Source organism: Festucalex cinctus, chromosome 15, assembly GCF_051991245.1.
Source record: "Festucalex cinctus isolate MCC-2025b chromosome 15, RoL_Fcin_1.0, whole genome shotgun sequence".
Classification (NCBI taxonomy): domain Eukaryota; kingdom Metazoa; phylum Chordata; class Actinopteri; order Syngnathiformes; family Syngnathidae; genus Festucalex; species Festucalex cinctus.
Window position 1 is genome coordinate 7,949,243 of NC_135425.1, and position 26,224 is coordinate 7,975,466.

Consider the following 26,224-nt stretch of genomic DNA (forward strand, 5'->3'; position numbering starts at 1 on the left):
AACGACAACATCGAAAACAAGATGCTCTTGCCAGTGGCAGAGGCACTGCTGTCAGTGTAGCATGGAGAGTGTAAAACTTGTTATAGAGGTTCACGGATGTGGAGCCTTCACAGTTGGTTTGCGGTGCGGCGCTGTCCACCGTCCAGAATACATTGGTTTGATTGCTTTCTGCACTTGATATGTATGTTCAAACAGACTGTCACGGAACAGGAAAAAGTCTAGCACCTCACTTGCCATCTGAGCGTGTGTAAATACGTGTTGCTGTTTGTTGGGTATAATATGCGCAAATATGTCGACAATTCTGCTATTTATCCGAGGGCATTCTACGTTTCATTTGTGTGGCATAATTAAATAACACAATGCAACAATGAAATGTATGTTTTTGAATTCAAAATGTCAAACAAAGCAAGGCCGTGCCAAACGTGTTTACAGGTTTCGGATCATGCATTTTCCGAGGCCCTATGAACGTAACATCTCATTTGACAGCACGACAGCAAACATGGCGCCTGGGAGAGTCACATCAACACATTCTCCTCTGTACTGTCAGCTGTCAGGAAAGAAGTGGACTGGTTGAGGATTAGTCGGAAGTGCCTTTGATCAGCTGTTGGCCATTTTCCATCTTCCGTAGTTTTTATCTACCAGTCTTTGACAATGAGAAGGCGGCCTGTGAGATAAGAGCGAACCCGACCGCAACAACAGCCTTGGAGCTTGGACCGCGCGCATGAACAGTTTCGGCTTGGTGTGCTCACTTCAAGCGAAATGTTAAACAGGTCAGACATGATTTACTTAAACCTGCTTAGTGTAGCGTGACTGGAAAAGTGTCTTATCTGTGAGTTGATGACTCGTTTTGGTCAGTGGATGTCCACGACGAGCGCAGTCATGGTTAGGAGGACAAAGGCTAGAAGTATTTGTCCTCCGAGAACGGCCGGTTACGGCAGAGAATTTAAATAAACTCCATACGTTCAAGGTGGACGCATGAGATTGCAAGGCAACTTCCACCATGACAAGCTATTTTTATCGTTTGATGTGTGGAAATTGGGAAATTCATTAAGTGTAGTGCACACAGACAGCGTAATGAATGGCCCAATCATTAATGTTGCCTTTATTCATGGTGACATTACCATCCTGACTTCCTATGTTGGGCTCACCTCGGTTGACCGCTTAAATCTTCACATAATGGTTTAAAAAAAAAAAACAACAAAGGAAAGAATACTATTACAATGTAAAACTCTAGATCACAGTTGAAACTACTGGCATTTGACCAGAGTAAACAACCAATCATGAGTTGTAAACATGTTATTCTCAGCTGCAAATTTGTCATAATATAAATAATTAAAATGTTAATGAAAAGGGTTTGAAAGCTCAAAATCTTCCTCAACCGTTATCAAAAACAACCATATGATCAGAATGGTAACGGCTTCTGCATTTAATTGGAATTTTGAGATCTGTAAGCACAACAGAGGCAGTTCTTATCGTTCACAAATAGTTTTTACGTCGTTTACGATGATAGCGCTTTAAATCTTTTGACATAAGGACATTTTTAACTGCCTTATTTACTTCCAATCATAAATTAGTAGATTATCATTAGACAGGTTGTGTTGTGTTTCATGTCAGCAGTCACTTAACTAAATTAATCCATCTGTTAACTAAGAAGAGCCTTGTCTGTTTTCAATCTATAGTAGGAATATTTGATATGACAATAATAATATATTTCCAGAATATATGTTAAACTTTTGTGTTTGGCAATAAATCAATTTTACAAAGTGATAATACAAACCTATAGTGTCTTTTTTCCCCTTGTACTTTGCCAAGTTGGCCACATTTTTATTTTATTTTAACTGAAATTCACTTCTTAAGGTGCATTTCTGATGCTCTTGCTATCTCTTTTATGTACCCTCGCATTACTCCTCCATTTCTTCCTCAGTTGATGTGGGAGTGACATATAAGAACATTTTGTATCATGTTACCCTTCAGTTATGTCATGTTGTTTAGGCTTTATTATGGCCTTTTGTAACAAAACAATGTGTGCCCTTTTTCCAGTCAATTCTTATATGATGGTGTTTACACATTTATTTTGGGAAATATTTCATGTCTGGTGTATAATATTATTTTGTTCAATTTAGCTTTGCTTCTAGACAAGAAAATACAGTTTGATGCCATGCAATGTGAATTTAAAAAATCTAAACTGTTGGTTCTATTGAAAAAAAATGTTCGTTCGTTATATTGTCATAATTTATTGTTTTAAAAAAAACCTTATACAGGTCTCTGGCATTAACCGGCAAAAAAAATTGTTACACAAAATTACATGGTTGCTCATCAGATTAAGTAATTGATTCACGAAATTGCTCTCCAAATGAAAAAAAAAAAAAGAGCTGATAGAAATTAAGACTTATCAGAAAGTTGTCTTGGATCCAGGGACAATGTAGGCATTCTTTCGGCAGGTTGGGATGGACGCCAATTGTAATGAGGTGTTGCAAATGTCTGTTAGCACCTCTGTCAGCTAGTGGATACAATATCTCAGATCTGTAGTTTTGCATTCAGCCAGGACTTCTGGTTTTTAGTGACAAACTTGGTGGAGGAGACAGCATCAGCACATTTTGAGATGAAGCCCAGGATGGATGAAACATATTCCTCCAGTCCCATTTCTCCCTCCTGGGTATCTGCTCATTAGCGACAAATTTGGGAGGGCTTCATCAATTTCACATGGTTAAAAATCACCTGAAACCACATATAATGCCAATGAATGCTTGAATTGTAGAGAGCTATTCGTGTTGCTAGCGTTAGCATTGGCATGATCTCTGGGAGTAACATAAGCATCCGTGAGCTCGTCAGACAAATAGTGTGGCCGGCAACCTTTGCTGATAATGATACAGAGTCCACCAGCACCTTTCTTCAGGGATCATGTTGGCTTGAAACAGGACTGTATAGTCCAGGGGTGTCAAACTCATATTAACTCATCAATGGAGGAAAATATATTACCAAGTGGGCCGGATCGCTAAAATAATGGTACAGTATATAACTTTTGCTGTCAATTATATGCAGATTTTCGCTATTTGTGGGTTAACCCTAAATTACGGAGCTAAACTGTAATCATACTGTTCCAAAAAATAACATGAATGCAAATGTAACGCGGCAAGACTTTCACCATTTTCACTCAAGCAACCCCCTTCGCTCCCGGCTGTTTTCTTGGATTTTAACAGATTTTTGCAAGACCGACAGAATATTGTGTTCTATTGTTGTAAAAACATGGAACCGACCAACAGAAAGATTAGTCTCTCATCAGGAAAAAAAAAAGTACATTTCTATCTGTTTCCGTTTTGCAGCAATTAGCATTAGAAAATAGCTAAGTTTTATCATGATTCACAAATCTGTTTAAAACTCTGGGGGAAACAGCTTGTTGCAACATGGCTGTGGTTGATCTCTTATACTCTGCTGGCACCTGCTGGCCGTTTTTATAATAACTACCATTGTTTCAACAGTTCTCTTAATAAGTTCAGAGGCTGCATCAAAGCCTTCTGTAGGGTCTATCATAAAAAAAAACACGTCTTTCGAACACTGTTAATATTTAAAATAGAACGTATTTACACGTTTTTGGGAGCAAATGAGTTAATGATATTATAAGGATGTTAATCCTTGTCATATCTATTGTGTTACCAGTAAATAATTTGTGTCGTATTTAACATGTTTATGTCGGTCTATGATTTCAAAATAAATAAATAAACAAATCATAAATTTAAGTTGTGTGTAAAATAATGTCATCCAGGACGATTCCCCGTACAAGTTGCCTTGCTCATCTGAGGACTGCTTGTGAAATTATAAATTTATATGTTTTGATTGTGGCCAGCTGATTAATTGGTCCGACATTACAAATTATTTTTTACTTTACAAAATCATCTCGCGGGCCGGGTAAAACTCCTTTGCGGGCCTGATCCGGCCCGCGGGCCGTATGTTTGACACCACTGGTATAGTCCATCCGTCGATTAGACACGTTTCCATCAAACAAAATATGGAACAATTCCTCGTCTTGCAAAGGTGTAAAAATTGAGAAATACAATTTGTGTGCCCTACGAACTCCTAATAACAGCTTTAACCAGACACAAGGTTATGTGCTTTTTGAAATTTATAAAATAACAGTGAGGCTTCTGGTCTATCATAGCGTCAAACTGTTTAAGTTGGAATCCTGTGCATTCATCATCATTGATTGGTTCTTTTTCCTCAACATTCTGCAGGTAACCTCCCTCTGCTACCCAGCCTCTCACTCTCATTTAGTCCTCATTCCCACCTGCTGCTGATGTCGTCATCCTCACCAGTGAAGCCCTGCCCCGGGTCTGGACTTTCAAAAGCACTGGACTCTCTGTCCATGTCTTCCCTTTTATCTGGGGAGTTAGACGAGGATGGGGTTGAAGGACGAGAAGGAGGCCAGGACGCGGATGGTCTCAGAGACCTTGAAGTGAACCCATATGATGGTCTGCCTTTTTCTTCTCGCTACTACACACTACTGCAAGAGAGGCAACAACTTCCAATATGGACGTTAAGGCAGAATCTCCTGGAACACCTGGAGAGTCACAACATGGTGCTGCTAAGTGCACCCAGTGGAGTAGGAAAGAGCACCCAGGTAAATCAATCAAATAAATACACTCAATCACATTGATCCTGTCTTGGGCTGCACGATATTGGAAAAAAATGGTCTGCAATATGTATTGCAATATTAAAAATGGAAGAATGTTCACCAAATGACTTGAATAGCTGTTTGGGAAGAATTTGTTTAACTCACCATGACACCACTGTATTCATATAATATCAAACACGCATTGCATTTGGTTTCCGTTGTAATGAAGGGAGGCAATTTTTTTCAAATAAAATTTTCGTCTTAAAAAATTATCGTACAGTAACTCAGGGTGGCACGGTGAATGAGTGGTTAGCATGTCCGCTTCCCATTTCTGAGGACTCGGGTTGGAGTCCAGGCTCCGGCCTTCCTGGGTGGAGTTTGCATGTTCTCCCCGTGCCCGCGTGGGTCTTCTCCGGGTACTCCGGTCTCCTCCCACATTCCAAAGACATGCATGGCAGGTTAATTGGGCGCTCCGAATTGTCCCTAGGTGTGCTTGTGAGTGTGGATGGTTGTTTGTCTCTGTGTGCCCTGTGATTGGCTGGCAACCAGTCCCCCGCCTACTGCCAGGAGCCAGCTGAGATAGGCGCCAGCACCCCTCGTGACCCTTGTGAGGAATAGGCGGTCAAGAAAAGGACAAAATCACCACCAAAGATTAACATAAACCCAGATGTGTAGACTGAGAGAAATTTAAAGTGTGTACATCCTGTATTTAAAAAGTGCATTTTTCTGAGTGAAACCGGCATACTGGGCCTTTAAGGAAACCAAATGATTTTCAGATAATAATCAGTAGTGTTACATATCCACTTTTGTAGAATTATCAACCATGAGTGAGGGGGTATTCATGGTATGAACAAAGGGTTCGGGGTTACACAAGACAAAAAAAGGTTGTGAACCACTGGTCTATTCCACTAGTCTTACGTTGTACATCATCCTGCTGTAACCTGAACACCCAACATCAACACCTTGGGGGATTTGTTTTCATTTCTCCTGCCAAAAAAACACTTGTATTTACTTCCTCAGGAAAAAAAAAACACACATTCAAGCAGGTAAAACGTTGATGATCAGTGGGCACATAGTAGATTTTTACTCTCATTTTTTTTTATTTTATTTTATTTTTTTTTTTTTTATTTTTTTTTTTTTTGAAGAGCTCAGAATTGTTCATTCGGTAGTCTTACCGATTCAACGTCTTGTCATCATTGCTCTTTTTTTTTTTGTGTGTGTGTATGTGTGCGTGCGTTTGCGTGCGTTTGCGTGCGTGCGTGCGTTTGCGTGTGTGCGTTTGCGTGCGTTTGCGTGCGTGCGTGTGCGTGCGTGCAAATACGTATAAATTTATACTCATTCATTCACCTAAAACCTTATAAATATCCCATTACCCTTCGCCTTAACCAGGTACTTCAGAATCTTGCCAGAGTCGTGAGATTTAAATGGTCAGGAGACCAGAGAAAAGGTCAGAAAAAAAAAGAAATAAAGAGAAAAGAAAGGTAAATCAAAGTGACATCCAGCACCGACCAAACACTTCCTGCCTTCCCCATGATTACAAAATCAAAGTCTTACGCCAACCCCGGAAGCCTCTAAATTCCAGCAAATTTAGCGAGATCTCAAGAGCCCAGAGGAAAAACTAAAGAGAGGAAGGAGGGAAGGATCGATAAGGCAGAGTGAGATCAATAGAAGCCAGTACATCCAATCCATCAAAGTGAAGTCCAGCACCAACAAGACCCCTCCTGCGTGGTTACAAAACCGGAGTCTTATGCCAACCCCAGAAACCTCATACTTCTAATAAATTAAGATCTCAAGTGACCAGAGGAAAAACTAAAGAGAGGAAGGAGGGAAGGATAGATAAAGCAAAGTGAGAACCACAGACACCAGCACCAACTGATTCAAGGGGCTGTGGGAGGGAGAGGGTACTTCTGTTGAGTTTCAGTAGATGCTGGTGCGACGGATCTGGCATGCATAAGGACCACCACCAAAGAAAGAAGCCGTCAACCGCGGTCCAGCAAAGCGAGCACCCCCCCCCCCCCCGGAATCCCCAGGCCGCGGCAGCACCAAGGCCACCCCCAAGCCACCCGAGCGGACACCGGTCGGCGAGCCGACCCAGACACCCGGAACACCCCCGCCCCAGCCCCGGCCCACACCCCCGAGCCCAAGGCCGCAGAACGAGGCCCAGCGGGCCCCCACAGCGCCCCACCGGTCCCCAGCCCCCATCCCCCCACGACCCCCCCGCACCCCGCCCAAACCCGCCATCCACCACGACCCAGGCCCCACCACCCCCGACCCCCAGACCCCCGAACACACCCCGACCCCCAGCACCCAACCCCCCACCCACCCATACCTCCACCCCCCCCCCCCCCAAACAAGCCGCCCCCCCCCGACGGCCGCCACCCCCCCCCGCGAACCCGGCCCCCCGCGAGAACCCCCCACCCCCCCCCGAAAAACCGGCACCGGGCAGCAGCGCAGAGAGGGAAGATGTGCCCACCCCACCTCCAGCCGCGCGAGATTTGCACAGCGGCGGGAGGGGGGAAGCAGAGGAGGAAGCACCAGGGGAGAAGGCGGAACACCAGAACACCGAGCCCGGTGGGGAGAGGCCCCGGTCGTCACGCCAGAGTACTAGTGACACCTAACCCTGTTACTGAGTCCGCCAGCTCGCCGACTGGCGAGCTCTACCCTTACACCGTGAACTCTCATTACTCTCATTTTACTCTCACTGTTGTAATTGGAATGGTTGGTCATCTTTTCACTCCCAGTGGTTTCTATAAGACCTCACTGAATTTTTAATTTATTTCACCACGTGATGGGCACCTTTTAACACTCCTACCTCAAGATTCTGGGGTTGAATCTTAGATTGAAGCTGTCTGTGTCGAGTGTGTATGTTCTCCATGTTTGTGAGGGTATGCATTAATTATTAAACTCTAAATTGTCAATTGGTGTGAATGTGTGTGTGAATGGTTGTTTATGCTGCATGTGTCCTGTGACTAACTGGCAACCAGTTTAGAGTGTATTCTACTTCTTGACCAAAATAACATGGGCCCGATTCCAGCTCACCTGTGACCTTGAACAAGACAAATACCTTTAAAAATAAAAAAAAATTAAAAAATTAAAAAAAGAAAGAAAGAAAGAAATGCATGTTTGCCCTGCGATTGGCTGGCAACCAGTCCAGGGTGTCGCCTACTGCCCAGAGCCAGCTGAGATAGGCGCCAGCACCCCCCGCGACCCTTGTGAGGAATAAGCGGTAAAGAAAATGGATGGATGGATATGCATGTTATTCCCAATGCCATCATTTTCAAGCAAATTTATGTGGTGATTATTGTTACCTAATCAGGGTTGATAAACTCATCTCAACATACTGTTGTGCTCATAACTTTACATACTATATGTAAATTTATGAGCCACAACCGTATGGTGAGAAAAAGGCTCAATGCCCATGAAATCTAAATGCTGTGGCAATTGTTTTAATATTTTCAAAGGGTGAAGTGGACATGAGTAAAGATGTGTATGTGAATTTTGGCGACGATTCATAGCATTTTTGCTATGTCTGCATTGTTAGATATGGGAAATGTATCTGACATGCATAAGGAGCAGCAGAATTGTGCATAAAGCAGCTCCAATATTTCCTTATCTTTTGTCCACCAAATTTATTTGATGATGAAGTTGATAAATATTGGATCGAAATTTACGTTAAAAAAATGGATATGTATGGGCCTTTTAAAAACATGTAAAAACATTTCAAGTTTGTTTTCTCCAGCAGAGCTTATATCAGGGGTGTCCAAACTTTTTAATTTGAGGGCCACATACAGAAAATCCGAAGGACGCGAGGGCCACATAATGTTATGAAGAGAAATTGTGTTTAGTCCTAAAAATTGTACAAATAATTTATTTGTGCTTTTGCATATTTAGAAAAATTCCTGCAGTATATAAACCAATTTATTTGTAATATGGCAGTAGAGTTATTATAGTTTTGGAATGTTTCATTTTAGTTTTTATTTTGTTTTGAGTTTTTTTTTTTTAAATTTAGTTAGTTTTAATTAGTTTTTAGGGTGGTTGTTAGTTTTTGTATTAGTTTTAGTTTTTTTAATACATTCTTAGTTTTAGTTTAATTAGTTTCAGTATTAGTTTAGGTTTTTTTTATGTGTATTACTTGTGCGCAATAAAACACACCATGGGAGTGACGTCATTATTCCTCTTTATATCAAAATAAATTACTAAAAATCACATTTAAAATCATCCCCAAAGGCTCATGCATTCAATTAATTGCCAAAGACTAAAACGAAGGCCATTTTTGCTGTAATTATAGTTTTATTTTAGTTAGTTTTGTAAACATAAAATGTAGTTTCAGTTAATTTTCTTTTTTTTTTTTTTTTTTTTTAAAAAGCATCTTCATTTTTATTTTATTTCGTTAACGAAATTGTTTTTTGAATTTTATTTTTTTCGTTAGTTTTAGTAAACTAAAATAACCTTTAATAGCACCTGTGTTTTTCGACACCTTCCCTTCTTACTTTGACCATCTCCAAACATTTTTGTTTTTATTTGATTTGAACTGAGTCAAATGCCATTTTTAGCATATGTCGCGAGCCACTAAAAAATGAACGACGGGCCGCAAATGGCCCCCGGGCTGTAGTTTGGACACCCCTGGCATATATGATCCTCCATTGTGTACAGTATTAATAAATCAACTTCCTCTTCCTGATGCCCTTTCTGTCTTCTTCTTTTCTTCTAGGTGCCGCAGTGGTGCGTGGAATATGCTTTGTCGTATGAATTTTCTCAGGGTCTGGTGTGTTGTTCCCAGCCGTATTCGGTGGCAGCAGTCAGTCTGGCCCTTCGTGTGGCCGACGAGATGGACCTGAGCTTAGGTCTGGAGGTGGGCTACGGGGTGGCTCATGATGACAGTTGTACGCCAGACACCTTGCTCAGGTCAGGACACATGACAAAGGCCAATAACATACTGTACATACATACAGCATCATACTGTGTCTGTATTTCAACTACTTGCTGTTAAAGCAGTGTTTTTTAACCATTTTTTGCTGCACCATCACGATACGATATTATCAAGATATGAAGGTCACGTTACGACAATTATCACGATATTGTGGGGGGGTTGACGATATTTAAAAAAGGTCACAATATTGTAAAAAAAAAAAAGTTCATACTAAAAAAGCACATATTGTGCTTTTGTACATAACAGCAATGCATATAAACCACCTGCAATTGCTAATAACAATATTGAGGCACTTACTTGCTAATGTAAGCACACATTGATCGCTTCACAAGCAAATTAGGTTCCCCTTCATTTGACAATTAGCAAAGATTTTAAACATAGAAGGCCAAAACATCCCTAATGAAAATTAAATTGCACTAATAAACTAGCCACTAGAGGGTGCTAGAACTGCACAACTAGAAATCAACCTGGCTTTTTTAACAGATGTGTTCCTTTTAAACGACGACGATATTGTGGCAGTTTTAATATCACGATATCACGATATTGCTCTCATCGTTAGGGCTGGGTTCAAAATATCGATATCGTATCAAGACGCCTTTTCATATCCCAATATCGATACATAAAACTGGATGGATGGATGGATGGATAGATGGATGGATGGTTGGATGGATGGATGGATGGATGGATGGATGGATGGATGGATGGTGTTGGATGGATGGATGGTTGGATGGATGGATGGACCCCCAAAAAACTTGTTCCTTGAGGTCACACAGTCACCCCCACGATCAGGGTTTTGGAATCAATCATTGATCAGAACATTAAAAAAAAAAAAAAAAAAAAACTGACACAGATCCAATCAGGTTTATTTACTGTACAATCGAGATTAGCACTGGCCTGGGCCACAAATAGCCAAAATTTGAGTATAGTTGTCAGACACTGAACATTAATTACACCCTAAAATTTCTCCCCGAAATGCTGATAAACATTTAATACAGGGTAGTGGGGAAAGACAAACACAACATGCACTCAAAATTACTTAAAAAAATTGTGTATGCTTTCTGAGAAACATTGTTTTAATACCAATGGCAGCACAGAACATCCCTGGAGTGAATAACGTGTTTGCTGTATTTTGCGGATTGATCGGTCTTATCACATTACATCTACTACTCCAGCCGATCAGATCTGTGCCAAGTCTATTCACTACCATCTCTTACTAATAGGCCTTTTGCCCTCTTATTTGCTTCTATTGGCACATCTTGTATTTTACAAAGATGAGTTCATCTAAATCTCAAGAAACTAACTACACAATAATTATTTTACTTTTAAAAACACCATGAACATATCGATATCCACCTCCTGTGAAGGACATGAATCTGATACACCGGTCTAAAAAAATTTTTTTCCACATGTACAATATGTCCTGTATAAAAGCTATACTGGAGTTAAACTAGGTCACATTATTGGATTTCACCAGTTTTGTAAAATATCACATGATCCATGTTTTCTTTGCTGCCACACCTTGAGTGTTCTTTGTTCCCTGCAGTAAATGTGTTACAGTACTGTAGCGTAATTTAATACCTGTGCTGCCTACACTGGGCTTCAAAAACTACAAAATAAAATTAATGTGATTTTTGAGTGGTTAGCTTCTCCTGTATCAACTGTGTGTCCTAGAGATTGATATTTTTTTGGAAATATATCTGTTATACAGGATATTAGCACTACATTCTGCTATATCAACTCTAGCAGAGCTAAATCTGTATTTAAAGGCAGGGTCTGCCGGTTTCACTCAAGAAAATGCACTTTTTAAATACAGGCTGTACACACTTTAACTCTTTCTCAGTCGACACATCTGGGCTTATGTTAATGTTTGGTGGTGATTTTTTCCTAAACCCCCACCAAGCCCCCCCACCCCCAGCCTGTATTTTGCCATTTTGTGTTTGTTTTGTAAACAGTGGGATGTTTCTCTGGACAGACAGTGTTTTATACCCCTCCAGCCAATCACAGATCTGGGGTGGCGGGGGGCGTGTTGGAGATGGGGCCGTTTAAATTTGTCGGCTTTGTGACGTCACTCCCGCGGCAACGACAGCACGCACGGATGCCCCCCCGCTCTGCGATTGGCTGGAGGGGTATAAACACTGTCTCTCCAGAGAAACGTCCCGCTGTTTACAAAACAAACACAAAATGGCAAAATACAGGCTGGGGGGCTGGGGGTTTAGGAAAAAATCACCACCAAACATTAACATAAGCCCAGATGTGTAGACTAAGAAAGAGTTAAAGTGTGTACATCCTGTATTTAAAAAGTGCATTTTCCTGAGTGAAAACGACAGACCCTGCCTTTAAATCCAGATTTGATTACGCTTAGCTCATAAGAACTTTGGAACCAGAACGTGAAGGTTCGAGCCCCGACAGATAAAATTATGGCAGCTAGATATTGGAGCGTTGCTAGTCTTCTTTCTAACTGCTGTCGAGGTGCCTTTTAGCAAGTAGGGATGTAACGATATCCAAACATCACGATACGATATGAAGGTCACGATACGATAATGATCACAATATTGTGGGGGCGTCGGCCATATTTAAAAAAGATCACAATATTGTACAAAAGAGAGTTCATACTAAAAAAAAAAAAAATGAAGCACAATACTGTGCTTTTGTACATAACAGCAATGCATATAAACCACCTACAATCTCTAATAACAATATTGAGGCACTTATTTGCTAATGCAAGCACACATTGATCGCTTCACAAGCTAATTAGGTTCCCCTTCATCTAACAATATAGATTTTAAACATAGAAGGCCAAAACATCCCTAATAAAAATTAAATTGCACTACTAGCCACTAGAGGGTGCTACAACTACACAAATGGAAATCATCCTGAGTTTTTTAACAGATGTGTACCTTTTAAATATTGTGAACATGACGACGACGATATTGAGGCAGTTTTAATATCACAATATTGGCCTTATCGTGACATCCCTTTTAGCAAGACACCCTCCCTCCACCTCCTCGGGCCTTAAGAGGTTCAGCACTGTTCAACTCTGACATCTTCTTCTTTGCTTCTATCTTAAGGTTCGTCAGTGACACTCTCCTGCTGGAGGAAATGATGTCGGACCCCTTGTTACATCAATATGGCGTCGTGGTTTTGGACGAGCTCCAGGAGCGCACCGTCGCAACAGACGTGCTGCTTGGCCTGCTGTGCGACGTTTGCCGCCAGAGGCCAGATAACTTCCGCGTGGTTCTTCTGACTCACCCGAGTCTCGCCCCTCGGCTCGCCTCCTTCCTGGGCCCCTCGGTCCCTCACCTCTACATGGACGGCCTCTCTTCTGAGGCACCTGCAAATGGACACGGAAAGGGGGAGGAAGAGAGGAACTCTGTAAAGCTGAACAGGATGGAGATTATGTATCGGGAGCTTTCACCTGGGAAGGATCCCGTGGTTACTGCTTGTCACATGGTTCTCGATCTTCATCGAAGAGGAGAGGAGGGAGATATGATGGTGTTTCTTGCTAGTGCACAGGTGCCACTTTTTATGCTTGTATTCTACAGTAATTAAATGGAAAGCTTGTCTTTCTTTTATCAAATCTTTCATCCGATTTTTGTTTTTGATTAAAGGGAGAATATATATATATATATATATATATATATATATATATATATATATATATATATGTATATGTGTATATATATATATGTATATATGTATATATATATATATGTATATATACATATATGTATATATATATGTATATATGTATATGTATATATATATATATGTATATATACATACATGTATATGTATATATATATATATGTGTATATATATATATATATAGAGAGAGAGAGAGAGAGAGAGAGAGCTGTCAAACGATTACATTTTTTTAATCAGATTAATCACATCTTAGAATTTTAATTAATAATGATTAACTGACTTAAAAAGGCTTTTTTTCCCCCAACATATTTTGCCCGCTGAATTTGAAGCGCACCTTCTACGTGTTAATTTTTTCGACATTTAATGTTATGATGACGTCTTCAAACATTTATATCCACTGCACACGCTCATCCTGCTTTTTCTAATCAATTAATTATTTGCATAATTTAAAATGGGGAAAAAATGACCTACGGCATATGTAAACATTTATTAAATGCTTTAATGCATGTAGTTATGTTTATTGCTCAAACTCCAACAGCTACCTTTTATGTAACCATCCGCTGCCGGCTAAAAAGGATCATCTGTGGTCAAAATAAATAGTGTGATTAATCTGTGGTAATACAATGATTAATGCGGTAATTTTTTTGATAGGAGGGTGATGATATATCGATATCGTGATACTTTGTCTTCCACCGATTGTCGATACGTCTATGCAAGTATCGCAATATTTGTAGTTAATATACAACCACTATAACGCCTCTATTGTTCATGACTTATTGAGCAATTACTAGGCGGGCCACTAGGGGGAGCGCCTCATAAGAGTGGCGGGGAAGTCTTCAGGCAAAGAAGACTCATGAGCTTAGTTTAATTCTTCTTCTTCTTCTTATTCTTCTTCTTCTTATTCTTCTTCTTCTTATTCTTATTATTATTATTGTTATTGTTACTATCATTGTTATTATTATTATTATTTATTTATTATTATTTTTTAATTTATATTTTATATATATTTATATATTATGTATTTATATTATATTTATATTTAATTAGATTATTTTTATTATAATATGAATTATATATTTTTTTAATTAATTAATAATAATAATAATAATAATAATAATAATAATAATTATTATTATTATTATTATTATTATTATCATTAGTTTTATCGTAGATTACCGTGGATTTATTACCTGAGCAATATATTCAGAATCGTGGTACCTTCATATCGTGAAATAACCGTTTGGATAAAACGGACTAATATTCTGTTGTTTGTTTTGGTGTGTAGGAAATCGAGGCGTGTGCGACACAGCTCGAGGCAGAGTGTGCATCTCTGAGTCCTCAACTTGGTTCACTCAAGATCATTCCCCTCCACACCGGACTGGGTGGGCTGGCTCAACGAGTATACAACGCAGAAGTGTCTACTCACAAGGAGAATGACGGGTCCGAGGGAAAGGAGAGCACAACGCTGGGTGGGGACGGCGCAGCCATCCAGAGGAAAGTGATCCTCACGAATAGCCTGGCCGAGGCTTCTTTCTCCCTACCAGCCATTCGCTATGTCATAGACACAGGTCTTCAACTCAAAACTGTAAGTTTGTGGTCATAAGAAGCCCTCGAGAGCACATGCACTTTTATCCACTTTAAAAACGACCTTCACTAATCGTGAAAAGCAGGGGCTATTTGTCTACGAACTAGTAGGGCTGGGTATCGATTCAGATTTCCAAAAATCGATTCGATTCAGAAGGGGCCGATTCGATTTGTTATTTGAAGGAAAAACACTCCCCGATTGGCCAATGTATTAATGAAAATAAACACAAGTAAATCAAAAATAAATAAATTTCCACAGAACTGTATTTTTAACAAGTCACAACGTGCACAATCGCAGTCAACGCAGCAAGTAAGATTGTTCGATGCTAACTTCCCGTTAGCATTTGCTAACTTCCTGTTTGCGCTACGCTAGCGATGATTTAATAACGAAGCGTGTTTTGTACAGTGGATCTGCCTGTTACATGATGGCACGAGTGATCCAAGCGTCATCCGCCTGCATTTGTTTTTACACAAACACAATTCATACTTTTTCTGGATTGCGGTTGCTTTAAATTTGGAGACTCAACTGGCTTGATTTACATATTGTGTTTTACAACAGCTGTCAGCATTTATAATTCCATGTGCCACACTAGATGACATAAATAAGTGTGCAGACTCCGCCTTCTGTGTGGCAGTCGATGCACTGCATGCCCATCCTATGTGACAAAGTGTTGGAGCACTTTCTTCAGCATCTTGTTATTTTTGTCCCCTAAAATTCACAATAAGATAGGATGTCACGCAATATGATGTATTGGGTCTGACTGGATACTGATCTAGTGGATCGGATTAGACCATTTAGGAATGGTCCAATCCGATCCACATTTGCCTGGCAGTTGCAACTACGATTTGATTTTGCAAGTCAAGCAGTGTAATCTGTCGGGATGTAACGATATCCAAACATTGCGATACGATATTATCACGATATGAAGCTCACGATACGATAATTATCACATTGTGGGGGCGTTGGCGATATTTAATTAAAGATCACAATATTGTGAAAAAAGAGCTCATACTAAAAAAAAAAAAAGCACAATATTGTGCTTTTGTGCAAAACAGCACTGCATATAAACCACCTACAATCTCAAATAATAATATTGAGGCACTTACTTGCTAATGCAAGCACACATTGATTGTTTCACAGGCAAATTAGGTTCCCCTTCATCTGACAATGAGCATAGATTTTAAACATAGAAGGCCAAAACATCCCTAATGAAAATTAAATTGCCCTAATAAACTAGCCACTAGAGGGTGCTAGAACTGCACAAATGGAAATCAACCTGACTTTTTTTTAACAGATGTTTTCCTTTTAAATATTGTGAACATGACGACGATGATATTGTGGCAGTTTTAATATCACGATTAGGGGTGGGACGATACGGGTAAACCACAATTCGATACTGTGACGATATTTCATTCACGATATCGATAATATGACGATACACAATATCTACGATTTTTGATATATTGTCAAAAAAAAAAAAAGCAATATATCACGATATGTGACTGAAAAAGTCAAACAAATGCCCATAAAAAGGAAAATGTCTAATTATGCATTTATTTAATGCCAAAACTTGTACAATGTAAAAAGGTCTGCATTGTGCCTCACTGCCTCTTAGCCTTTTAACTATAAATATTGTAAAGTGAGACAAATTAAAGTGCATAAACATTTATAACATAACACTGTACAACTGGACACATGACATTGATATCTACCGTCAGTGTATCGATAATTTATTGCATGAGAGAGAGCAACAATATATTGTGATATCGATTTTTTTTTCCCCACCCCTAATCACAATATCACGATATTGCCCTTATCGTGACATCCTTAGTAATCTGTCGAGACATCACCAGTTGCTGTTGTGGCAAATCGCCTCACATTTGTCTCTTTGTCTATTTTAGGTTTACAATCCTCAGATAAGAGCAAACTCGCAGATCCTGAAGACAATCAGCAAAACACAGGCGGACATGCGGGCTCAAAGAGTGAATAGCAACCTTCCTGGTAGGTCAAAGGTTACCGCTGCACTAGTAAAATGGTGTCAAATGCGTCACAGACATTTACATGGATGAGCTGTTTTTGCCAAAATTCAGCTTGAATGAATTCTGCTACCGTGTGAATGTTTCTAACATGTTATAAACATTAAATTAATTCAACAAAAAAATGATTATTAGTTTTCTAAATGTTTTACACGTTGTTTCCTTATAGGTTTGTGTTTGCGCCTGTACCCCCAATCTACGTATGATAATGGCATGGGGGAAGCTCATTGTCCTGGTGTAATGGAGGAAAATCTAAGCCACCTGGTGTTGTTGCTCAAGAGACTCGACATTGCCGACATGGGTCAATGCAAATTCCTAGACAGACCAGGTACCTTTTTTGTGTATCAAAAAAGTATGGGTGTCAAAATTATCGCGTTATTATCTCGTTAACTTAAAGTGCCTTTAACGGCACAAATTTTTTTTTTAACGCTCGATTAACGAGCGGAAGCCATTCCCTGCTTTGAAAGATCGCACTCGGTTAGCCGTTAGCACCGAGCACCAAGAAGTGTCCATGTGCACTCTCAAACCCCTGTGAGAGTAAAGAATCGAATGGACGCCGTCTTGTCAGTTGGAGTGAGCCCAAGCTTATTTATTTTTTACATGTGAGGTGTATTTATTCAGCATCTCCACAAAATAAGGGTGAAAGTGAAAGTACCGATGTGTTCGCTGTAACAGTAGAGCGGCCTCAGCTGAGACATGGCGCATCCGAGGACTTAACAAAATAAAAGCCTCCAACGTCGTGATAAGGAGTCATTATAACACAATTTAGCAGTAATAAATTAGTTTATACTGCATATATTTGTGGGGATTGGCAAGTTGTATTTTACAATTTTAAAATGTGCAGAAACTCGCAAGTTACTTTTTATTTAAAATTAAATAGGTCTTAATATGAAAAGAACACATCGATCGTTTCTGGTTCCTATACAGTAAAAATTTGTCATTTTACAATGCACATCCTAGTTCACTTAACAAAATAAAAGCATCAGCGAATGCATATATTTGTGGGGACTGTGTTGTATTTTACAGTTGTAAAAATGTGCGTAATTTCACAAGTTACGTCATGTTAAAAATTAGGCAGCTCCTAATATGAAAAGAAAAATGCACTGAGCTGTCACCATTGTCTTGCAAATGCACTTCTGCCATGTTGTAGTGACAGAAAAATTACCTAAACAATTCAGTCACACTTTGGTTTGGTTTTACAGTACAGTACATATTTTATTTCTTATTTTTTTAATGTTTTTTTATTGAATTGTTATGAAATTACTCTATCAATGAATTTTTTTTAAAACTTTTTTTGTTATTGAATTGTTATGAAATTATTTTATCAATGAATAAAAAATAAAAACATATTTAAATTAGGGATAAAAGAAATTGTACATTTTATTGTAAATTGATATATAAATTGATATATATATATATATATATATATATATATATATAATTTGCGATTAATGTGCGATTAATCGTCAGTTAACTCATTCACTCCCAGCCATTTTCACAGAAGCAATCCCGTTCGCTCCCGGCTATTTTACTGGATTTTGACTGATTTTGCAAGGCCCACAGAATATTGTGTTCTATTGCTATAAAATCTATCTGTTTCCGTTTTGCAGTTAGCATTAGAAGAGAGCTAAGTTTCATCAGTTTTCAGAAATCTATTTAAAATTGTAAGGAATTTAGCTTTTTTTCTACATGGCCCTGGTTGATCTCCTTTGCTCTGCTGCCACCTGCTGGCCGTTTGTGTAATAACTACCATTTCTGCAACCGTTCTTTGCTGTTGAGAGGCTGCATCAAAGCCTTCTGTATGCTCTAGCATAAAAAACAACAACATAAAACCTTATAAATACGTCTTTGGGACACTTAAAACATTTTTTTTTTTTTTAAACGTATTTACACGTTATTGGGAGCAAATGAGTTAATTATTGAAGTCATGCGATGAATTACGATTAAAAATTTTAATTGACTGACACCGCTGCAAAAAAGAAAAGACAACAAATGTGATCTCTTCTATCTTTCCCTGTCTATATTTAATTCCCTCCCTCCCAGCCCCGGAGGCTTTAATGCAAGCCTTGGAGGACTTGGACTACCTCGCAGCACTGGATGATGATGGCAACCTATCAGAAGTGGGCATCATTATGTCGGAGCTGCCGCTGGAGCCACATCTGGCTAAAGCCCTGATCGCCGCGTGCGAGTACGACTGCGTTGATGAGCTGCTCACAATAGCTGCAATGCTGACAGGTAAAGTTAAACTCAAAGTATTATTTAATTGAAGAACAATCCAAATGCTCTCATCTTTGTCCTGTGTCAGCTCCTTCCTGCTTCTTGAGGCCAGAACCAAGCAAAGAGGAGGCTGCTGTTGCTCGCTGGCGACCTCTAATGCACAATGAAGGCGACCACATGTCTCTCATTAACATTTACAATGCCTACATGGAACGTAAGTTCACGCTCACTCACATTTTGTTACGGAAAGCAGTTGGTGGCTGTTAGAGCAAATAATAGTTTATCGCGTAACGGCGAGATCCTTGAGCTAAGTCAGCAGACGCATTCATGACTTTTACCGAGCGTGCTAATTGCAGATAATCAGGATGAGGCTTGGTGCGCGACACACTTCCTGAACCACGTGGCCTTGCGCCTGGCCGTGGTGATCAGGGCCGAGCTGCTGGAGGTCATGCAGCGAATTGAACTTCCTGTGTCGCATCCTGCTTTTGGTTGCCAAGACAACTGCACAAACATCAAGAGGGCTCTCATCTCAGGCCTCTTCCTTAAAGTAAGCTCCCACTTTATTCGAAAGTAGATTGGCGAAGTTTCAAACCTTAACGTTGTCACTCGTTTTTGTCTTAAAGGTTCCCTCATATGAAATGTTCACTTTGGGGGGGGTTTGACATAAGTATGCCTTAGCATAGCCTGACTAAGTTCCCAAAGTTGTGAAATAAACCAAAAATGTTTCCCTTTCCTATGGGCGTTTGTATCACATTAGCTCAAACAGCACTCTCAAATGGGCTGTTTCAGCAAGTCGGTTTTACACGTCACTAACCCCACCTTTTTCGGTTTTACACGTCACTAGCTCAGCGTGAACTCCACCCTCACAATTTTCAACCCCTTCCCCCGCCGGAGCAAACAGTAGCAGCAGCAGGAGGACAGAATGGTGCGCGATTTCACGGCCCCGTATCTCCGGCCCCGGAGGGTCGTGGAGGGCCGACGATCGACGCTGATGGAAAGCCGAGGTCGACCCGGTCCCAGGGATGGGTTCATATACCCCGTAGGACTTATGGTTCGACCGGTACGGGGGTCTCAATCCCAGTAGCTGTACCCGGAAAAGGTGCATAGTGAGGAGGGTTAGCGGCCCTGTCAGTTTGTGGCAAACATTTAACTGACGACTGCTTCAGGAATTTGGGACAATACAAACGTGGATTAGCAGAACATCTTTCACTTACCCCGGGATCGGTACCAACTATTAAACTAATGAGCCAATATTTACGGAAGCGTGTTGCATTCACTTGAAGAAAAAAAAACAAAACAACAACCTGTTTTTCTGACAATTTTTTTGGGGAGCTTTGTTTTTTTTGAGTAATTATTTGTTCTGTTTTTTTGAATATTTTTTTTTCTGTTTTACTGAATATTTTTTCAGTCATTTAAAAAAATAAATAAATAAAAAAATTAAACCTCTGAACTCCAAGTGACCTGTTGCAGACCACTGACCTGTATATATGACTGGATAGCCGATAGCCTATACATACATGCCAGTGCAAGCCATTGAAGTCACAGGGCCGCCATCTTGTTACCGCCACGTCACGAGCAGACTACTGTATAAACTATATGGTATATGTACAGATGAGACATATGCAGCTCATAGGCAGTTAGTATAAGGCCGGAGGCGGGGTGGGTGTTTTGTTCCATTTTGTTAAAAAAAATAGTGACCACCCCGGCACAAACCCCCCACCCCGCCTCCGGCCTTATACTAGCTGCCTACGAGCTGTATACTGTATGTCTCATCTGTACGTATACCGTATAGTTTATACAGTAGTCTGCTCGCGACGTGGGAGTAACAAGATGGCCGCCCTGTGACTTCAACGGCTTGCACTGGCGTGTATGGGCTATCGGCTATCCAGTCATATATACAGGTCAGTGGTCTGCAACAGGTCACTTGGAGTTCAGAGGTCCAAAAAATTTACTCTGAAAAACAGAAGTTGGTCCTCTGTTTTTTGGAATACATTTTTTTTCTATTTTTTGAAATAATTTTTTTCCCCCTGTTTTTCGGAGTAATTTGTTTTTCCGTTTTTTGGAATATTTTTTTTTATGACAGAAAAAAATATTCCATAAAACAGAAAAAAATACAGTATATTCAGAAAAAAAAAATACTCAAAAAAACAAAGCTCCCCAAAAAAATTATACAGAAAAACAGGAGAGTTTTTTTTTTTTTTCTCAAGTGAATGCAATACGCTTCCGTAAATATTACTTCAGGTGCAGAAGTGAAGACTGTTTGTAAACAGGAGCACACGGAAAAGATGAGACTTGGCCACGCCCAACTCATTTTGTAGTCATAAACACATGGAAGTCTGAGCCTTGGCCACGCCCACCAAAATCCGCTCGTTTTATGCTAGGCTAACAGTAGACCTTCCTCGTGGAGGCTGCAACTCTACAACAAGGTACAATTTTGTGAACATTTCTTTTGATACAGTATTAGGGCGTTCAGGTGTCATTGCTGCAAAGCTCATAACAGGGGATATATCATATCTGTACACATAACACTTTTATTTTCTGTAACTGAATCATGATTTGGGTTGTTTTCCTGCTCAGGTGGCTCATGATGTGGATGGTTCCGGTAACTACCTCCTGCTAACTCACCGTCATGTGGCTCACCTGCACCCTCTCTCTTCGTACCTGTGTCGTCAGCCATGTCCCGCCCCCCCTTCTTGGGTTCTCTACCACGAATTCACCATCTCCTGTGACAACTGCATCTGCATCATATCTGAGGTCCACCCACAGATGTAAGTCAAATCGCGCATTGACGACACTAGCGATTATAAATATTATTACGATATTTAACATGTACCTAAAGAAATGACATTTTTATTATCATGCAGAAATAAAGCAAACTCAATCTAATCTCAGTTATGTGACTGCTGCGGAAAGGGCAGCCACAAATGAGGTATCAAAAGATGCGTCTCGATCTGACTCGGCGGGGAACCATTTTTTTTTTCCGGAATTTCGAGTTACCATGGCGATGCAATTCCCCAAAAAAACGCCAAAAAATCCCATAGGAATGAATGGAGAAGAGGGGGAAATATCCACAAGTTAAGCACCTTTTTTCAAGCCACGCTGCACGCACGTACGTTAACCGACCAAGATGATTTTTCGCTCATTTTGTTGCAATTTTTCCCATCTTTAGCTCGGTGTCGAATTTTTTTTTTAAGGAACGCAAGCTCTCCCTCCTGTGCGGGTTCAAAGACTGTGCGAAATGGAGCAAAAAGGCTTTTTACATTGGTGTGTATTGCGTCTGCTACAGTGGGGCAATCAACAATAGAGTGGAGGGACCAAAAAAATTATTTTGAAAAATCTCACTTCAACTCGTCACCGTGGCCACAATATTTGCTCAATAAACATCAAAATTGGACATTTTGTAGTCACATGGGTCTTCTTTCAGACAAACCCACTTTTGTGTGGCAAAGGTGTCGTTTAGTACCTTTTATTTGATTACAAGCGAGAAGAAGTCACACTATTTCAGCCATTCAACCCCATGTAATTTTGGCCGCTTTTTTCTTGTCATTTTTTAAAAAGTCACACGTTTTCAACCTGCTCTAATTCGGTCATTTTTCATCCGATATCAAAAAATGAGAACATGCTTACGTTCCCCAAACCCTTGCCGTTCTAACGAACCCATTTCTGAAATCTGTATCTTAAACCGTTGAGTCGTGAGAGCCTTTTGTTCGAGGTGTGCGCTTTCTCATTGAACTCAGTTTAACAAAATGTTTGTCCACCTGGTAAAAACTAAATGTGTGTGCGTGAATGTGCATATTTGTTAAAGAGACAGTAACTCATTTTCGCTTGTTGATTATGGCTTAACTTCCACATTTCTTGATCAATTAAAACCATTCAAATTTTAAACTGTTTAGCTCATTCCCAATTATTATTATTTTTTTTACCTTGCAATAGTCAGCAGTCACATCCAAAATTTCCGTGGAAATTTTTCTAGTTAATTAATTGTAATTACATCTCGATAATGTTCAACTATTGGATGGCGGTGCACATTTTAGTTAGTGGCAGACTCATCAAATTCAGATAAAATTCCATATGAAACTTATTGCATGTCTTTGGGATATGCATATTGCATGGGCCAATATAGCGATATCGATATTTTTTCGATATATTGTGCAGCCCTAGACGACGCAACACATTATTTCATATTTACATCACTCAAATAAAAGCACACATACACCACCAAGCTACTTTATAACTAGAGGTGTAATTTTTTTGTATTTTTTTTTAGCATGATTGCTGTTTTAATGTTTATTATTATTATTATTATTATTATTATTATTATTATTATTGTTATTATGATTATTATTATTATTATTATTATTATTATTATTATTATTCTGCAATTGGCTGGCAGCCAGTTCAGAGTGTACCCCGCCTACTGCCCAAAGCCAGCTGGGATAGGCTCCAGCACCTTCTGCAACCCTTATGAGGAGCATGCGGTTGAGAAAATGGTTGGATGGATATTATTATTATTATATACTTAACACAAAAATTACATAAGTGGCACAAGTGTAAACTTATCAACTTATGTAAATATTGTTTAGTAATACTGGAATCGATTCACCTATAGCTTATTAATTATAGTAATTTGTTATTGTTGACATTGTGAATAATAATACAATGTTTTTTTTCAGATCATGTCCTATTTACTTGGGTGATTGATCCAGGGTGGGAGCAAGATGAACCTTTTTTTTGCTCTGATTATTGTGTATTGCCAAAAAATAAAAAATAAATAAAAAAATGCCAGTGGGTACAAGTTAGCCCCAAAGACAACATGAGTAGCCCATGTTTCTTTTCTAAAAATAGGTCAAATGTGATGGGACACTGTGCCTCACTATGAATTCAAACAGAAGACTGTTAACATTTATTAAACGTAACATGATACATGATTCTTTTGTTCCAAATATTCTATATTTAAAAAAATAAATTAAATACATTGTGTTCAATGGGAAGAAAATGCTGTTTTTATTTACCCAACTATTTCAAAGAAGGTCATTTTAGAGCAATATTTTTCAATCTGTCAGAATCTAATATCCCATGCCTCATTAAAAATCATATTTTCCAGAAGGAAGCAATTCTTTCTGAAGAACAAGGAGTGATGCGGCTTTTTTTTTTTTTTTTTTTTGGTGCATTTGTCACCTTGTGTTGCAGGCTTGTGGAGCTATCGCCGCAGTACTTCCTGGGAAATCTGCCCTCGAGTGATGGCAAGGATCTGCTCATCAAGCTGAGGCAGAATACAGAGCCTTACTCTTACCAACAAGACGGACTAACGGACGGTCGCAGCAGAACCCACAGAGACGCAGACGCTGATGGAGATGCTCAGAATCAGTCGGGCGCCGAGCTCTGCGTTGTCCAGTGAACACTGAACATCATTGATGGATTGATAAGATTGATCTTAAATTGGACTTTTATCATTTACTGGTCGTGGAAAACACTAATATATTTTTAAAATATACGTTCTCTAATAATTTGGGAAAAATTTAAACCTCATGTCTTTGTCCTTGTTGCGGTGTACTGTAATGTTAACTTATTTATAGAATTATGTCAGTTTAAAAAAAAACAAAAATCACAGGTATTTTACTTTTCATGATGGTGGGGAATTAGTTTCTTTCCATTCATTCTTCAGAGTATATACAGCAGCTTTGAAGAGTCTTTGTAGGGAAAGGGAAGCTATTTAAATTAACATCTGAACTGTTATTTCCGTACTACGGAACCCCTCTGGTGTCAGGGTCTGAATTTTTTATTTTTTTTATTTTTTTTGCTAATCTGTACCCACAGGTTAACAATCTGTACCCACAGTTCAACAATCTGTACCCACAGTTCACTCATCTGTACCCACAGTTTAGTAAACCGTACCCACGGTTGAGCTCTTCTGTGGCGTTATGTAACACGCATGCGCACGCAACGTTCGAGTGGTTGCTTGACAGCAGTATTAGCAGCGAACGGCTGCTTCTTTTCATCTTAAAACTGTAGACTTATGTATTCAGTTGATGTGTAATGTTGCGCTTGTGCCACTGTGAGGCGCTCGAACACTTCTTTCTTTCTTTTACTTCCGTGTTAAGCCTGAAGACTGTTGAAATGCAGACGTATTTTGTTGTGCACCGCAATTAATACGCCATACTCGGCTAAAGAAACTTAATCTTTCCGTCATCCATTCATCCGAATGCATCGTTAAGCTGCCAAAACTAGTCTACAGTTTATTTAAGATAAAAAAAAAAAAAAAAAGCAGCCTGCTGTCAAGCAACCAACTAGCACGTTGCGTGCGCATGCGTATTACATCACGCCACAGAAGTGTTAAACCGTAGGTACGGTTTAGTAAACTGTGGGTACAGTTTGTTAAACTGTGGGTACAGATTAGCAAATAAAAATAAAATTTCAGACCCTGACACCAGAGGGGCTCTGTACTAATGCAATATGTGATGATGCACTTTTGAGGGGGAAAAAAAAGAAAAAGGCTCCAGACAATACATGTTAACTTTTTTTTTTTTTTTTTTTTTTTTATACTTAGATACTGTTTGTACAGTCTTTAGGGATCCTACCTTCCATCTTATGTCTGGCACCTTGGCAATCATGAAAACCCTCTGTTTAAAGTGGACTCCTATCTAGTTGGATGAATTAATGCAGGGTTCCCACAGATCCTTCGGCATTGAATCCATGAATCTAGTTTTTTTTTTAAAAAGGCCTTACTTGGTATTAAAATGTCTTAAATCGATCTTTCCAAAGTCTTAAGAAGTGTTAACACATGATACGTAGAATTTTATGATTGTAAATAGCCTCAAATTGCAAAATAAACATTCTTAAGAAAAAAATTATTTACCGAACAATATGGGACATTGGGAAGTTGGGTTTAAAATTGATTTCAAATGGAATTAAAAGTCTTCAGTTGTAACTTGCCTTAAGCTGTCGGAACCCTTGTATTTTCTCACCAAATACAAATTTGTTTTAAACAACTTGGCTGTTGTGATTTTCTTCAGTACACACAATTACACATACATTGTGACACGTTTTTTTTTCTCCCCGATTTCATGATTGCTTTAGATGCAGCAGCTGTGTTTAAACTTCCTTTTACTGTTAAACGGATAGTGTTTAGAATGTTTTGATATTTCAATGTTCATTTTAAACCCACTATTTCAATAATATGTCAAAAAAAATATTCTATCACA

General features: G+C 39.3%; 1 protein-coding gene across 1 annotated transcript; it reads left to right on the forward strand.

Moving 5' to 3' along the window:
• Nucleotides 1–51: 51 nt before the first annotated feature.
• On the forward strand, nucleotides 52–25,335 carry dqx1 (DEAQ box RNA-dependent ATPase 1). The gene is made up of 12 exons (XM_077497045.1): nucleotides 52–770; nucleotides 4,230–4,615; nucleotides 9,321–9,514; nucleotides 12,608–13,052; nucleotides 14,470–14,769; nucleotides 16,671–16,770; nucleotides 16,975–17,133; nucleotides 18,849–19,040; nucleotides 19,111–19,236; nucleotides 19,379–19,569; nucleotides 21,600–21,790; nucleotides 24,213–25,335. Exons 2-12 carry the CDS (start codon nucleotides 4,292–4,294, stop codon nucleotides 24,418–24,420), a joined length of 2,430 nt encoding a protein of 809 aa, XP_077353171.1. The 5' UTR covers nucleotides 52–770; nucleotides 4,230–4,291; the 3' UTR covers nucleotides 24,421–25,335.
• The last annotated feature ends 889 nt before the right edge of the window (nucleotides 25,336–26,224 follow it).

What these genes read in the sequence shown, in the direction of transcription:
- dqx1 (XM_077497045.1), top strand. Translation starts at nt 4,292, where the DNA reads ATGTCGTCATCCTCACCAGTGAAGCCCTGCCCCGGGTCTGGACTTTCA. An exon ending in AGTGAATAGCAACCTTCCTG is followed by an intron (nt 16,771 to 16,974) that starts GTAGGTCAAAGG and finishes GTTTCCTTATAG; the next exon opens with GTTTGTGTTTGCGCCTGTAC. An exon ending in CAAATTCCTAGACAGACCAG is followed by an intron (nt 17,134 to 18,848) that starts GTACCTTTTTTG and finishes CCTCCCTCCCAG; the next exon opens with CCCCGGAGGCTTTAATGCAA.